The sequence below is a fragment of the Barbus barbus genome (genome assembly GCF_936440315.1).
Source record: "Barbus barbus genome assembly, chromosome: 27".
Taxonomy (NCBI): domain Eukaryota; kingdom Metazoa; phylum Chordata; class Actinopteri; order Cypriniformes; family Cyprinidae; genus Barbus; species Barbus barbus.
This window is the reverse complement of record NC_136755.1, coordinates 16,582,125-16,596,910: the sequence shown is the minus strand read 5'-3', so window position 1 is coordinate 16,596,910 and position 14,786 is coordinate 16,582,125. Positions and strand designations below refer to the sequence as shown.

Sequence of the window (14,786 nt, the reverse complement as noted above, 5' to 3'; positions counted from 1 at the left end):
TTTTTAACATTGATATTAATAAGAAATGTTACTTGTGCACCAAATCAGCATATTAAAATGATTTATTATGTGACACTGAAGACTGGAGTAATTACTGCTTAGCTAACAAATCAGCTTTACCATCACATGAATAAATTACATTTTAAAATATTTTAACATTATAAACTGTGCTTTTATTTTGTAATAGTATTTTGCAATATTACTTTTTTTTTTTGTTTTTTACTGTTTATTTTCATCTGATAAATCCAGCCTTGGTGAACAACTTACATTCTCAATTAACAGTGTTGTTTTTGTTCATCGTTTTAACCCTACTCTCAGTCTATGAAGCAGATAAGTATCGAGAAGCCCAAATAAAAGCATAAAAGCGTGAGGTACAAATAGAGAAATTATTGGTCAAGGTACAGATAGAGAAAACTGAACTAATATAAACCAAAATAATAAATATGTATTTAAAAAACATCATAATGGTAAATTTTTATATATATACATACACACACACAAACACACACATCATCATCATCTGAAAGCTGAATAAATAAGCTTTCCATTGATGTATGGTTTATGATAAGACAATATTTGACTGAGATACAACTATTTGAATATCTGAGCGTGCAAAAAAAAATCTAAATATTGAGAAAATCACCTTTTAAAATGGTCCAAATGAAGTCCTTAGCAATGCATATTACTAATCAAAAGTTAAGTTTTGATATTTATGGTAGGACATTTACAATATATCTTCATGGAACATGATCTTTACTTAACATCCTAATGATTTTTGGCATAAAAGAAAAATGGATAATTTTGACCCATACAATGTATTGTTGGCTATTGCTACAAATATACCCCAGCGACTTAAGACTGGTTTTGTGGTCCAGGGTCACATGTACAGGGTACTCACCTACTTTAAAACATTGTCCTCAGCAAGTGCTCAGATCTTTGAGCTCATACTGGCATAAAGGAGACATCTCACATAAATGATGCTATAGGTCATTCAGCTGTCATTGGCCACAGAGCTGTGGGGCAGTATACATATGTATTAGGTTATGTAAGGTTATATTTCCTACTGAGCTTGTTCACTGAATTCGGTCTCTGCACAGACATGAGGACTGAGTGGGTGTTTGGACCGGTCTCTGGGGCAGATTGGAGATGGAGATGTAGATGTTTGATTGTAATCTTGCTCTCACTGTCATAGGAAATGACAGTTACGACATCATCTGTAGCACTTCAGTCCTTAAACAAGAGTTTGCTGTCCAGCAGTTTCATGATCGTTAGTGAATAACATGAGAGCTGAGAATGTGGCATTTCTTCATGTTTTTCAGGTGTCGAGTTGCTGTGTGACCGTGATGTGGACATGGCCACCCGTGTACAGGATCTCCTGGAGTTTCTACATGAGAAACAACAAGAGCTGGACCTGGCCGCAGAGCAGCACCGCAGACACCTGGAGCAGTGTGTGCAATTGCGCCACCTACAGGCTGAAGTCAAACAGGTAATGCACAGGCTATGTTCAGAAAGGAAACTTACTACATACTCCTCAATATATACTTTATTCACGGTTTATAACAATTTGTGTTTGTTAATCTCTTCACTTGTTGCAGGTTCTGGGTTGGATCCGAAATGGCGAGTCAATGCTGAATGCAGGTCTGATTACGGCCAGTTCACTTCAAGAAGCTGAGCAGCTACAGAGAGAGCATGAGCAGTTCCAGCATGCTATCGAGGTCAGTGCTCCTCATATTTTGGTTCAAATCTTTTCAACATTTCCTTGCCTCTTTCTCGCAATAGACTCATTAACGTTATTATAATAGCTCAAACCATAATTATTGTCAACATGTATTTGCGCTAACGTGCCCCCACATATGCGCACAGATGTTTTTTCAACTAAGGGCAGTTACCTATGGGTTGCAAACATAAACTCGGTTTTCACTCCAACTACTTTTTAATTTGCCCACTAATAATAACTAAAAGTAAAGTCTTTTTGCCTTTTTTTTGTTTAATTTCCACCACATGTCAGTTTATGTACCAACATTCTTTGCTGCAAATCATTGCTGAGGCTCATTTCATATCTAGAATTTATGTGCCTTAACACAATTAAAGAAGTTTTTTTTAATAATTTGACACAAATTATGGCTTGATTGGAAATGACACATTATAAGGAGATTCTGTTTAAAGTGACCTCTCTTCTTTGTTTTTTAATCCCATATTTCTCAAGCTCACTCACACTGTTGTTCTGGAACAAGTAATAATAGTAAATTAAAATCTATACCGTTCAAAAGTGCACATTAATATGATAAGTAAAGTCGTGACGTATTGTCAAGTATGGTGACCCATACTCGAAATTGGTGCTCTGCGTTTAACCCATCCAAGTGCACACACACAGCAGTGAGTAGTGAACAAATGCGCACACACACACCGTGAACACACACCCGGAGCAGTGGGCAGCCATGCTGCAGCGCCCGGGGAGCAGTTGGGGGTTCAGTGCCTTGCTCAAGGGCACCTCAGTCGTGGTATTGAGGGTGGAGAGAGCGCTGGACATTCACTCCCCCCACCTACAATCCCTGCCGGCCGGGGACTCGAACCCGCAACCTTTCGATTACTAGTCCGACTCTCTAACCATTAGGCCACGACTTCCCACAAATCACAAGTGACTGTAAAGTCTGTAAAGATATACATCACGGTTTCTATAGTAAGTATATTGTATATTTCTTAAATAATAAGAATGTTTCTTGAGCATCAGATCAGCATATTAGAATGATGTCTGAATGACTGTGGAACACTGAAGACCGGAAAAGTCACTTTTGCTATCACAGAATTAAATTACCTTACTGTACATTTTACAGTATTGTACAAAGTGCATTGCTGTATTTTTGATCAAATAAGTGCAGACTTGGTGAGACCCCACACTTTTATATACAGTAAAAGGTATTTGAAAAATACCAAAGATAACTGAAGGCATGGTGTAGGTTTTAATGTGACCTTAATATACAAGTTAAAATCTTATTTAATAAAAAATCACCCACTTGAACTTAAACATGTAGTTGAAGAAGCACATGCACACTGCAACATGAAACCTTATGTCTGAACATATTGATTGATTGCTTTAGTTGGCCATTTATCTGCAGCTGTAGCTCATAGATGATCCTGACATGGCCTGAGCTTTCCTCTGTCGCATGTGTTCCTGCTCAGACAGTCTGTTTGCTCTCCACTTCCCCTCCTTAAATGAAGAACCAGGTTAACATCAGATCCGCTGTCACTGTATCACTATTGGGAACCTGAAGGCACAAAGACTGCCTATCAAAGGAGCCTTCTCATTTCCTCCTACCATCACACTCCTGTTCTTGCCATCTCTGTACTGAATACAGGGATGCTCTGTTTTTCAAGATAGAATCTGTAAACAACACTTTGTGGACGAATAATGAACTATCAGTCGTATCTTACCGTCTGTTGTCTTAAGCCATCTGACTCCTGCCCCTCTATCTTTTTTTTAAATCTTTGTCCATTCAGGCCTGCTGTTTTATTCGTTGTCTTTGTGTGTCTTATCTGACATGCTTTCTCTTCCTCTCAATAGAAAACCCATCAAAGCGCCCTACAGGTCCAGCAGAAAGCCGAGGCCTTGCTGCAGGCTAATCATTATGACATGGACATGATCCGAGACTGCGCTGAGAACGTGGCCTCCCACTGGCAGCAGCTCATGCTGAAGATGGAAGACCGGCTCAAGCTGGTCAATGCGTCTGTGGCCTTCTATAAGACCTCCGAACAGGTCTGTAGAAGGGTTTGTGTGACTCACGTTGTGTCACAAGTTGTTGTTACATCATAGCCGTGCATTTAAGCGTAGATTGAACTAAATTCATTGACCAATCACATCCGGGTCTTTGATAATTCATACTGTAATGAGTTTAAAAGGCCAACAGGCAGTTGAAGGCTCATCTTCCTGTCTATGCTGTAGGTATGCAGTGTGTTGGAGAGTCTGGAGCAGGAGTACAAGCGTGAGGAGGACTGGTGCGGAGGAGCGGACAAACTCGGGCCCAACTGTGAAACCGACCACGTCACCCCCATGATCAGCAAGCATCTGGAGCAGAAAGAGGCCTTCCTTAAGGTAACGTATCTAAAACTAGAGGGCACATCATTCTTTGAGTCAAATCTTTCAGAACAGTCTGAATCAATCTCTTACTGAATTATCTGAAGTCAGGCAATCAGTAAAACAAACAGATGGCGTCTAGATACTTAACACAGAGTACTAACATCATTAGTCGAAGTAAATATTTACCTACAAACAGAAAGCTACTTTTTGAGTTAACTTCGAGAAGATTCAGCCACAGCTGTGTCATGTGAATAAGCAGCCATACACACACACAATGTTTCCGTCACTGTTTTTCAGGTGTTTTTCTATGTAAACGTGGTAGATAGGGATGTGACTATTCACTCAACTCACGATATTGATTTCACGATACGATTTTTTAACAAAATGTGATTTAAGACCGGTTATAAATGAAAAGGTGTCCTTTTATTACTGCTTGGACAAAATGCTGCACATTTCTTTGTGAAATTAAATGTCAAATAACAAAACTAAATTTTAAAACAAACCCAAAATCAAATAAGTAACACAAATAAAAGAAATCGCTTCATAAAAACAAACTAAAGCTTTGTCTGTGCTCTTTCAATTTATAACAAGAGGCAACCACTGTATTTGAATCACAAAATCACAAGCAAAATGGTCTGACTTCAGTTTTGTGAAACTATATATAAAACACATCTGCACAAAACAAAAACAGCAGATGGTCTGAAGGAAAACACAGATTCACTCTCTGCCAGCAGGTGGCACTTATGGAACAGCGGAAATATAGCCTTTCCTTGGTTACTGCTGCAAACAAAGCAGCGCTGCGCTTATGAACGCTACTTTAATATGCATCAGAGGCAAGATGAAAAGAAAATACCATCTAAACTTTCCTAAAGATAGTCCGTTCCCTCAGAGAGATATTCACTTAAACTCCTACCCCCAATTATATTGTGATTTGTCTAGCATCTCAACCGATTTTAATTGTCACATATATGTATCAGCCGGCTCACGTGCATCATTACATCCCTAAGCGGTCGATGGACATTCAATTATGCAATTGCTGTATAAACTTGTACTGTTGCTATTTCTGGTAGTTTGGTCTAAAGAATTTCAAGTCTTACATAAGTGTGTAATAGTTACACGAATAGCAGGCTTACTCTAGCAGAAATAAAACCTCGCTTAGAGTTTAATTTTTAACATGAGCATTTATTGAATTTTTAGTGTTGTTTTTGCAACAACCGTTTTGACAGTGTTTGGGTAATTCTTCGTTGCTATCTCTGTTTCAGGCATGCACATTGGCCAGACGGAATGCTGACGTGTTCCTGAAATACATGCACAGAAACAGTGTCAGCATGCCAGGGATGCTGAGTCACGTCAAAGCACCAGAGCAGCAGGTCAAAAGTGAGTTCTGACCACAGCTTGACGTCAAAACGGTCCTGATTATTGCTTAGAAATATTGCATAAAGGATGATATACAGACTGACTGTGTATTATCCTGCTAATGAAACAGATGTGGACTAAATATATTAATATATGGACAAGAAATATCAATTTTAGTGTTAACGAGCTGATTTCGTGAGAAGTAGGAGGCAGTGAAGTGATGCAACAGACATGACTGTGTTAGCAGTCAATTATACAGTTTAGCTGACTTTATGCAAAAAAATATATGACCCTGGACCACAAAACCAGTCTTAAGTCGCTGGGGTATATTTGTAGCAATAGCCAAAAATACACTGTATGGGTCAAAATTATCTATTTTTCTTTTATGCCAAAAATCATTAGGACATTAAGTAAAGATCATGTTCCATGAAGATATTTTGTAAATTTCCTACCGTAAATATATCAAAACTTAATTTTTGATTAGTAATATGCATTGCTAAGAACTTCATTTGGACAACTTTAAAGGTGATTTTTCTCAATATTTAGATTTTTTTTACACCCTCAGATTCCAGATTTTCAAAAAGTTGTATCTCGGCCAAATATTGTCCGATCTTAACAAACCATACATCAATGCAAAGTTAATTTATTCAACGTTTAGATGATGTATAAATCTCAATTTTGAAAAATTGACCCTTATGACAGGTTTTGTGGTCCAGGGTCACACACAAACTGTAGAGTACCACAACTGATCAATCAAGCATTCCAGAGAGACATATAATAAACACATGGAGCTCCTCATATGTCCCTGTAGTATTTCAAATCGTGTTCCACTTTTCAAACTACAATGCTACAGATGCTGCCTCTCTGCATGTCTTCCTCTTATTTACCAGTCTTCCCTCTGCTGCCTGTCTGGAGATATGACAAAACACAGTCTGTCTTCCCCATAGGGGTTTAGATCCAGTGCTTGTTTATTTGACATTCTGCAAGCCATCTAAAATTGTTGTGGTACGCCATCTAGTGGCCGAGCAGTGCGCTGCACCCACACTTGAGTTTTTTGCAGCTGTCCCACTTTGGCCCACTTTAGCCCAGTTTAGAATGTGTGCATTGTGAATAAGGCCCTGTTCTGTTCTGAGTGGGCTTACAATGACTCAGATAAGGAAACCGTAAATGGGTCAGGCCTCCGCCGCACAGATAGGGCAGCTTACTGCAGAATGGTGACAGCATTACTCCACTGGGGATCGTCACTTTACCTTCATGCTTCACACACACACACTACACTGTAAAGTGCATCCGCCTGAGTACCAATTTTATCTTTAGTGCTCTAAATTTTAAATTTATTTAGTCAAATAAATTGTTTAATTATGTAAATGTAATTATATCAAATATTAAAAAGGTGTTTAATTATAGTAATAATCGATTTTCCTACATTAGAGAAATTGAAACATTGCCCATTTAATTTACATTTTTTATAATTAAATTTTAAATGAACAATAGTTAGTTAATAGAATTAATTAGTCTAAAATGTTTGTTATGCATTCATTTTGATCAAATAATAGTAGTAATAGATGCATTTATAATTGTTATTATTTTCCTGCCATTAGTTTAGCAATAACTATTTTAGCTTCAATTACCCATTTAACTAAGTTTTATAACAAAATGGATAAAGTTTTATGTAAAAATATTTTTAATAGCTCAAATTTCAATTCACAATATAATCATTTAATAATATTTTTTATAATAGTAGAAGTTAATATATTGTTTATTGCTTGAAATGCACTAATGGTTGGCTAACCATAACAATAATAATAATAGCAATAAAAATAAACAATAATCATTATTTTATCATTATTTGCGTGCCATTAGTGCATTTCAAGCCATAAACAATATAATTCAAGAAATAAACAAGATATGAACTACTTAAGCAACTCTTTGTAGTGTCTGTTCAGTGATTTACTCGTCTGCCACAATATTGTTTGAATTATCTTAATTTGAGGGCGTTCTCAGAAAAAGATTAATTTGATTAAATAATCTGTACATCTTGTATCTACTAATTTCTATTGAGTTAAAACACATATTGAATATAATGATTAACATGATTTCAGTGGCTTGCCCTAGCAGTTAAAGATCTGGGTTGGTCTTCAAAGTGTTGTGCTTCAGAACTGCATTGTGCATTATGGTTAAAAATGATCATGTGTGATTTTGTAGATATCCTGAACGAGTTACTGCAAAGGGAGAATCGGGTCCTGCACTTCTGGACCATGAGGAAGAGAAGGCTGGACCAGTGTCAGCAGTATGTGGTGTTTGAACGCAGTGCCAAACAGGTCTGATGTCTCCCTCTTCCTCCATCTGTTCTTTTGATGTCTGATTATTCACTTTTTCTTAGCCCAAGGCTGAGACTGACAGACTCATGACTCACTGCCATGACTCTAATTAAACTGCACAGAGACATTATAATTAAGACATTTACCTATTTCATCCTCTGTTTGTATGTGTGTGTATAGGGATGTGCGTGTCTGCATATGCCATAGCATGTCTTTTCAGTTCAGTCTTGGTTTAGTCATGAAAATGTTGTTTTAAAACCCAGATTAGGGCCATAGCGTTTGCTTGGAGAATGACATTAATAATACACACATGGAAAAAGCCTATAACCATTTATATGTTCAGGTGTTTTGTTTTTGCATTTAACATTGTTTTACCTCACTGTCTGCAGCACACTTGCTATGAATCACTATTTTAAAGTGTTTCTTTCTCTTTGTCCAGGCTCTGGAGTGGATCCATGACACCGGTGAGTTCTATCTGTCCACACACACCTCCACAGGCTCCAGCATCCACCACACACAGGAGCTTCTGAAGGAGCACGAAGACTTCCACATCACAGCCAAGGTACAACTGCGCCACAGCGATGACAAACACCTGGGCTGCACCTTTTAACTCTGCAGTTACCTAAAGCTCATTCTCTTCCTGTGTCCCCAGCAAACCAAAGAACGGGTGAAGCTGCTGATACAGTTAGCGGATGGTTTCTGTGATAAGGGCCACTCCCATGCCACTGAGATTAAGAAATGGGTCACGGCTGTGGACAAACGCTATCGAGACTTCTCCCTTCGTATGGACAAGTATCGCACGTCTCTAGAGAAAGCCCTCGGCATATCATCAGACTCAAACAAAGCAGTATGTGTTTTTTTTTCTCATAATAGTGTGATATCGGATCATTTTGAGTCTTGACATATCACATGCTAGCATTTGAGTGAGTTCACATGGTTTGGAGCCATAATCTGGATAAATAGTTTGTTTTTTGCCATCAGGCTGTCAGCAGATTAAGATAACTATTTGTAAAATGCATTAAGCGTCAATCCTTTTTACATACTTTTTTCAAGTGTCGTCTTAAGATCTGTACAGTATTCTGCTCAAGTCTTTAAAAAAAAAATGTAATGCAAGATTCACAGCTATTAGAATATTCCTGTATGTAATTAACATATTCAGAGTACATTAAAACTTATTTCCTGATGTTCTTTTCTAGAAACACTTGCAAGTTTTTACACTTGTTTTAATTGTAGTTGTACACAATAAATTAATAAACAGTTCTCATTCACGTCCATAACAATGACACAAAATTGCAATAAATTACATACTGTTAAAGTATTTGTTCATATTTTGAATTAGGGTTTATTTTTATATTTTCCGTCTTCATTTTAGTTTAAGTAGTAGTAATTTTGTTATGTGCGAGTTTTAGTTTAATGACTGTTTTAGTCATTTTAGTACTTCAACTTCAGTATAAGTATAATATTTGTTTTATTTTATTTCTGCTATCAGAATATTTTTGTGTATGTAAACCTAATCAGTGGGAATAGTCCTGAAAAAGATATGCAGTCAGAAGACTGGGACTAAAACAAGTTGTTTTTCATTTCCAGAGTAAAGACCTGCAGTTGGACATCATTCCAGCCAGTGCTCCAGGGTCAGAGGTCAAACTCAGAGATGCTGCCCATGAGCTTAACGAAGAGAAGCGCAAGTCTGCTCGCAGGAAGGAGTATGTCTTATTTACTGTTATTCATTGACGGAAAGGTCACTGAACTATTCAAACGAATTCTTGGACTTTTAGATTGAGAAAGATCTACATTTTCAGATTTATTGTATTTTTTCCATATGAATAGCTTCATCATGGCTGAGCTGATCCAGACAGAAAAAGCTTATGTGCGAGACTTAAGAGAGTGCATGGATGTGAGTATTTTATTGTATATTATAAAAGTTTTTATTTGGATCTTTTGTCCTGATTTCTAGAAATTCGAAGCAAATCACGATAAAATCCTTTACTTCAGACTACGATGTAAATAAATCTGTCAATTTGAACCTTTTCCTCTCATCCAGACATATCTGTGGGAGATGACCAGTGGCGTGGAGGAGATACCACCAGGGATCGTTAATAAAGAGCATATCATTTTTGGTAACATGCAGGACCTCTACGAGTTCCATCACAAGTGAGTTCATTTATAATGCAAATGCTTTAAGCATTTTTTAAAGAATGGCATTAATTTTAAAGAATACATTTTCCCATCCAAAATACAATGAATTAGTTTCCCGTCCTCTGTAAGTAGCTCATATATATCACTCTTTTTCTTTCTGTCACCAGTATATTCCTCAAAGAGCTGGAGAAGTACGAGCAGCTTCCTGAAGATGTGGGCCACTGTTTTGTGACTTGGGTGAGTAGAGTTAATTGTGTTTGAATACTAATATTGTATCTACTTCTTTCAAATTAAGGTCATTGAAATGCCTCTTTCATCTTTCATCAGGCCGATAAGTTCCAAATGTACGTGAACTACTGCAAGAACAAACCAGACTCCACTCAACTTATTCTTGAGCATGCTGGAGGATATTTTGATGTGAGTTGAATGTTTCAGTTATGATTAATGTATTTTATTCATTTTGATCGTTCATCATTTTCCTGTCAGTGGCCAATTTGAATCCCAATTGTGAAAGTCGGTGTATGAAAATTTCTGTTACAGGAAATCCAACAGAGGCATCGCCTGGCCAACTCCATCTCATCATACCTCATCAAACCTGTTCAGAGAATAACCAAGTACCAGCTGCTCCTCAAGGTAAAAAAACATCTTGAATTCATCTGAAACTTACAGAATGGTTTGATTGTAAACACTTAGTGGTAATTCGGTTTGCATTTGTAGGAGCTCTTGACGTGTTGCGAGGAAGGCAAAGGTGAAATCAAAGATGGCCTGGAGGTTATGCTCAGTGTTCCCAAGAGAGCCAATGACGCCATGCACTTGAGCATGCTGGAAGGTGAGTGGATGCACACAGACACTCAAAGACATATGGGGCAGATGAAACTGTTTCTGATTGCAGTGAATGTCTTCAGGGTTTGACGAGAACATTGAGTCCCAGGGAGAACTGATCCTGCAGGAGGCGTTCCAGGTGTGGGATCCCAAGACCCTGATCCGTAAAGGACGGGAACGTCACCTGTTCCTCTTTGAAATGTCACTGATTTTCAGCAAGGAGGTTAAAGACTCCAATGGCAGGAGCAAGTACATCTACAAGAGCAAGCTTTTTGTAAGTTTCACATCAAGATTAAAGCACTGAAGCATCTTTTTATGCAAAGGATCTGATTGTTTCAAATGCTTTGTTTTGGCTGCAGACCTCTGAACTGGGTGTTACTGAGCATGTGGAAGGAGATCCGTGTAAATTTGCCCTCTGGGTTGGACGGACCCCAACTTCAGACAACAAGATTGTCCTCAAGGTAACCCTCTTTTTTGACTTTCTCTTGTTCTGTTGACAAGCATGGCACTGTTTTGCTCCAGCTTTCTATGTCTCATCTCTGTGTAGCTTGTCTCTTATGCACTTTAACAAGTAAAAGTTTGAAAATTGGCAAAATCCTCATATTCTATGTGAAGACTTGTTTTTGCTAACAGGGGAAGGGGAATGTCAATTATTTTCTGTAGTAATTGACAGCATGCCTCAGGTGCTCTTGATATGATTTGACATGAAATATTACTTAAAAATAGAACACCTAAGAGAGTGTCAATGGCAACAAAAACATATTTTTATCAAACGATGACAGTGGTTCTATGCGCAGATTTGAGCACTTGCAACTTTGGTTAATGTTAATAAAGTGCAAGGAAACAAAGACCAAGCATAGTCTCTACTGGTGGTGGCTTATGTGCATTGCAAGTGGCTTCTGTCTCACAGTAACTGACTGTATGCTGCTTTAAAACTGTAAGGCTACTGTTTTCAAAACTCTCTTTAGTGAAATTTGACAAAATAGTTATTTACTGTCCATTTATGTGTGGTTTACATCATATAAGCTGAATCATTGTCATGTATTTCATATAAAAAAAAGACAGTAGCTGATATTCTTTTTGTTTGAAAAATAGTTTTAAATTCTTCTCATCACTATTTACATCTTCAAATGGCAGTGACTAATGTATAAGCAACGTATCACAACACGTTAGCAAAATTGTCTCTAAATTATCACAAAATATGTTTATTAATGTTGTCCCTATGTCTTATCGGCCATTGTCTCATGCAGTATGATATGGCATTTTATAAAGCAGTAAAATCTTGTATATTTCTATATTTCGGATGAAGCTAAGTCAGGGATGCAAACATGGATCCATGGTGAGTACAGCCACACAGATAACTCACCCTTAGTTCACCATAGAACAGAAAATCAATGTGAACTCTTACTCAACATTTTGTATTTCTCTGTGTTTTCTTTCTCCACACACACAAACACAGGCGTCCAGTATTGAGAACAAACAGGACTGGATAAAGCACATCCGTGAAGTGATTCAGGAGCGCACTGTGCATCTGAAGGGGGCGCTGAAGGAGCCCATCCACATCCCCAAACCCTCCACAGCCAAACACAAGGGTCGCAGATACACCCCCAGGCCAGTGAAACATCTCTTTTCTTACTTGAAATATTCTTATTATTCCTTCTAATATTATTTTGTCATTTTTACCCTTCAGCTTCATTTTACTGTTGCTGTGTTTGTTTTTCTTTACATTTTCTTAGTATGTGGAGCTTTACTAAGACTAGGAGTTAATTTCCTGTGTGTGTTTATGTGTACAGGGATGGAGAGGATCTTGACAGTCAGGGTGATGGCAGCAGTCAGCCAGACACCATCTCACTGGCCTCCAGGACCTCACAGAACACACTGGACAGCGACAAGGTGAGGATACACCTCCTGTCTATGAGAAGGACACTTAAAGGGGACCTATTATGCTCCTTTTTACAAGATGTAAAATAAGTCACTGATATCCCCAGAGTGTGTATTTGAAGTTTTAGCTCAAAATACCTGACAGATCATTTTTTTTATAGCTTGTTATAATTGCCACTTTTAGGGCATGAGCCAAAACGTGCTGTATTTGAGTATATTGCTTTAATGCAAATGAGCTGGTGCTCCCGGAGAAGTGGGCGGAGATTCATGAGCTCAAGCTCCGGCATTAGCAGTGCTAGCCTTTGCAAATAAACATTTCACTATTAGTACAAGCCTGTAATCTTTACAGAAAACATACTCTGTTTAAAAGTCAGTCATCTGATTGTACTGTGCATAATAAATTCGCGATTGTGAATTACACAGACATGGAGCACAGCGTGATAAAAATAACAACATAGCTGGTCTCGTGGTGCATGGCATGCTATCACAAACATTATAAGTGCCACTCGTGATTATGAGCTCAACAAACTGAAGCAATCGACTCGCATTGCTTTCATATGCAACTTTTAACTACCACATTCCTATTCACGATCATTCATGGGCAGCACCAGTGAAAACAGGCAGAGACGATTGTAGCTTTAGCATCATTAGCCTTACAGAGTGCCAAGAAGCTCTTTCAGAAGGGCAATTTGGAAAACAAGCGTGATACTTTTTCTGGAGCTGATGAAGCATTGGTATCGATCCCTACACTTATTGGGGACCTTACCAATTTTTTCCGGGACATTTCCTTAGACAATGAAACTTAACCACAGTGTCCTCAGCGGCTCAGATGGAGGGAGTCTATGGAGACTCCTATGTTCGTTAGTGCATCCCAAAACACAACACTTGAAATGCCTCTTTGGCGCCGACACTGTATATCTCCAGCAGCTACAGCAAGTAATCAGTAATGGTGGAGTCGGACCGCTGTTTCTCACTCAGGGCTGTGTCTATGCTTATAGGGCAGTGTCACAAATGGGCGGGACTTTTTCCCCTCGGTGACGTGAACAGAGGGAGAATCTGAAACGGCTTGTTCTGAGAGCCTGTTTGTGATTTTTTTTTTTTTTTTTTTTTTTTTTTTTAGATTATAACTATATGAGTGGGTGGATTTTTACCATTATAGGCTGGTTGTTTTCACACACTGCGGCCACACAACTGTGTGGACTAAAACATTGCTCTTTGCTTGCCGTTTTTTTCTTCTTCAGTTGTCAGGTGGTTGTGAGCTCACAGTGGTCATCCATGACTTCATGGCCGGTAACAGTAATGAACTGACAGTACGAAGGGGACAGACGGTAGAGGTACTAGAGAGGCTCCACGATAAGCCGGACTGGTGCTTGGTGCGGACCACTGACCGTTCCCCTGCCCTGGAAGGCCTGGTTCCCTGTGCCATGCTCTGTATCGCCCACTCCCGCAGCAGCATGGAGATGGAGGGCATCTTTAACCACAAAGGTGGGCAAATGTCCGAAACGCTTCCCAATAATCCACACAGACCTGTATCAAATAATCACAATCTTTTCTGTATTTTTCCAGAAGCGCTTTCTGTGTGCAGTAACGATGCCATCTTGCCAGGCTCCTCTGCCACCCTGCAGCCAGGTCATGTGATGGGCTCCCATAGTTCCCCTGGGCCCAAACGCACTGGCAACACATTAAGGAAATGGCTGACCAGCCCTGTGAGGAGACTCAGCAGTGGTAAAGCCGACGGGCACGTGAAGAAGCTGGCGCACAAACACAAGAAGAGCCGTGACGTCAGAAAGAGCGCAGATGCAGGCTCGCAGAAGGATTCTGACGACAGCGCAGCCACGCCACAGGATGAGACTCTGGAAGAGGTTTGAATATTATTCATACTTTTTCAAAGCTGGTCTTACTGGCTTTCTGAATATATTGCCTAATTTATCGTTTTGTCCCTGAACCTCCACAGAGGGTGCGTAACGAGGGTCTGAGCAGCGGAACTCTCTCCAAATCATCGTCGTCAGGAATGCAGAGCTGTGGAGAGGAAGAGGGAGAGGAAGGAGCTGATACTGTGCCACTTCCTCCACCCATGGCCATCCAGCAGCACAGCCTCCTCCAGCCGGACGCACAGGATGACAAGGTGAGCCGGCACATGACAGAGCAGAGGGGGGCGACAGAGGAGGGAGGTTGGTACGAGTGAGAGTCACTAT

At 39.2% G+C, this 14,786-nt stretch overlaps 1 protein-coding gene across 2 annotated transcripts in view; it reads left to right on the top strand.

Moving 5' to 3' along the window:
- The window catches only part of trioa (trio Rho guanine nucleotide exchange factor a), a 104,918-nt gene that overhangs the window by 68,319 nt on the left and 21,813 nt on the right, over positions 1-14,786 (top strand). Inside the window, exons 16-38 of one of the 2 annotated variants that reach the window (XM_079381123.1) lie at positions 1,320-1,486; positions 1,596-1,715; positions 3,563-3,754; positions 3,941-4,090; positions 5,338-5,452; positions 7,637-7,752; positions 8,192-8,314; positions 8,405-8,599; positions 9,340-9,455; positions 9,580-9,646; positions 9,794-9,903; positions 10,056-10,125; positions 10,216-10,305; positions 10,429-10,521; positions 10,606-10,717; positions 10,794-10,984; positions 11,070-11,171; positions 12,020-12,049; positions 12,170-12,321; positions 12,504-12,603; positions 13,833-14,076; positions 14,158-14,453; positions 14,546-14,716. In XM_079381123.1, the coding sequence (XP_079237249.1) occupies positions 1,320-1,486; positions 1,596-1,715; positions 3,563-3,754; positions 3,941-4,090; positions 5,338-5,452; positions 7,637-7,752; positions 8,192-8,314; positions 8,405-8,599; positions 9,340-9,455; positions 9,580-9,646; positions 9,794-9,903; positions 10,056-10,125; positions 10,216-10,305; positions 10,429-10,521; positions 10,606-10,717; positions 10,794-10,984; positions 11,070-11,171; positions 12,020-12,049; positions 12,170-12,321; positions 12,504-12,603; positions 13,833-14,076; positions 14,158-14,453; positions 14,546-14,716 (3,122 nt within the window). The remainder of the gene's footprint in view (positions 1-1,319; positions 1,487-1,595; positions 1,716-3,562; positions 3,755-3,940; positions 4,091-5,337; positions 5,453-7,636; positions 7,753-8,191; positions 8,315-8,404; positions 8,600-9,339; positions 9,456-9,579; positions 9,647-9,793; positions 9,904-10,055; positions 10,126-10,215; positions 10,306-10,428; positions 10,522-10,605; positions 10,718-10,793; positions 10,985-11,069; positions 11,172-12,019; positions 12,050-12,169; positions 12,322-12,503; positions 12,604-13,832; positions 14,077-14,157; positions 14,454-14,545; positions 14,717-14,786) is intronic. The other variant, XM_079381124.1, reaches the window with a different exon arrangement.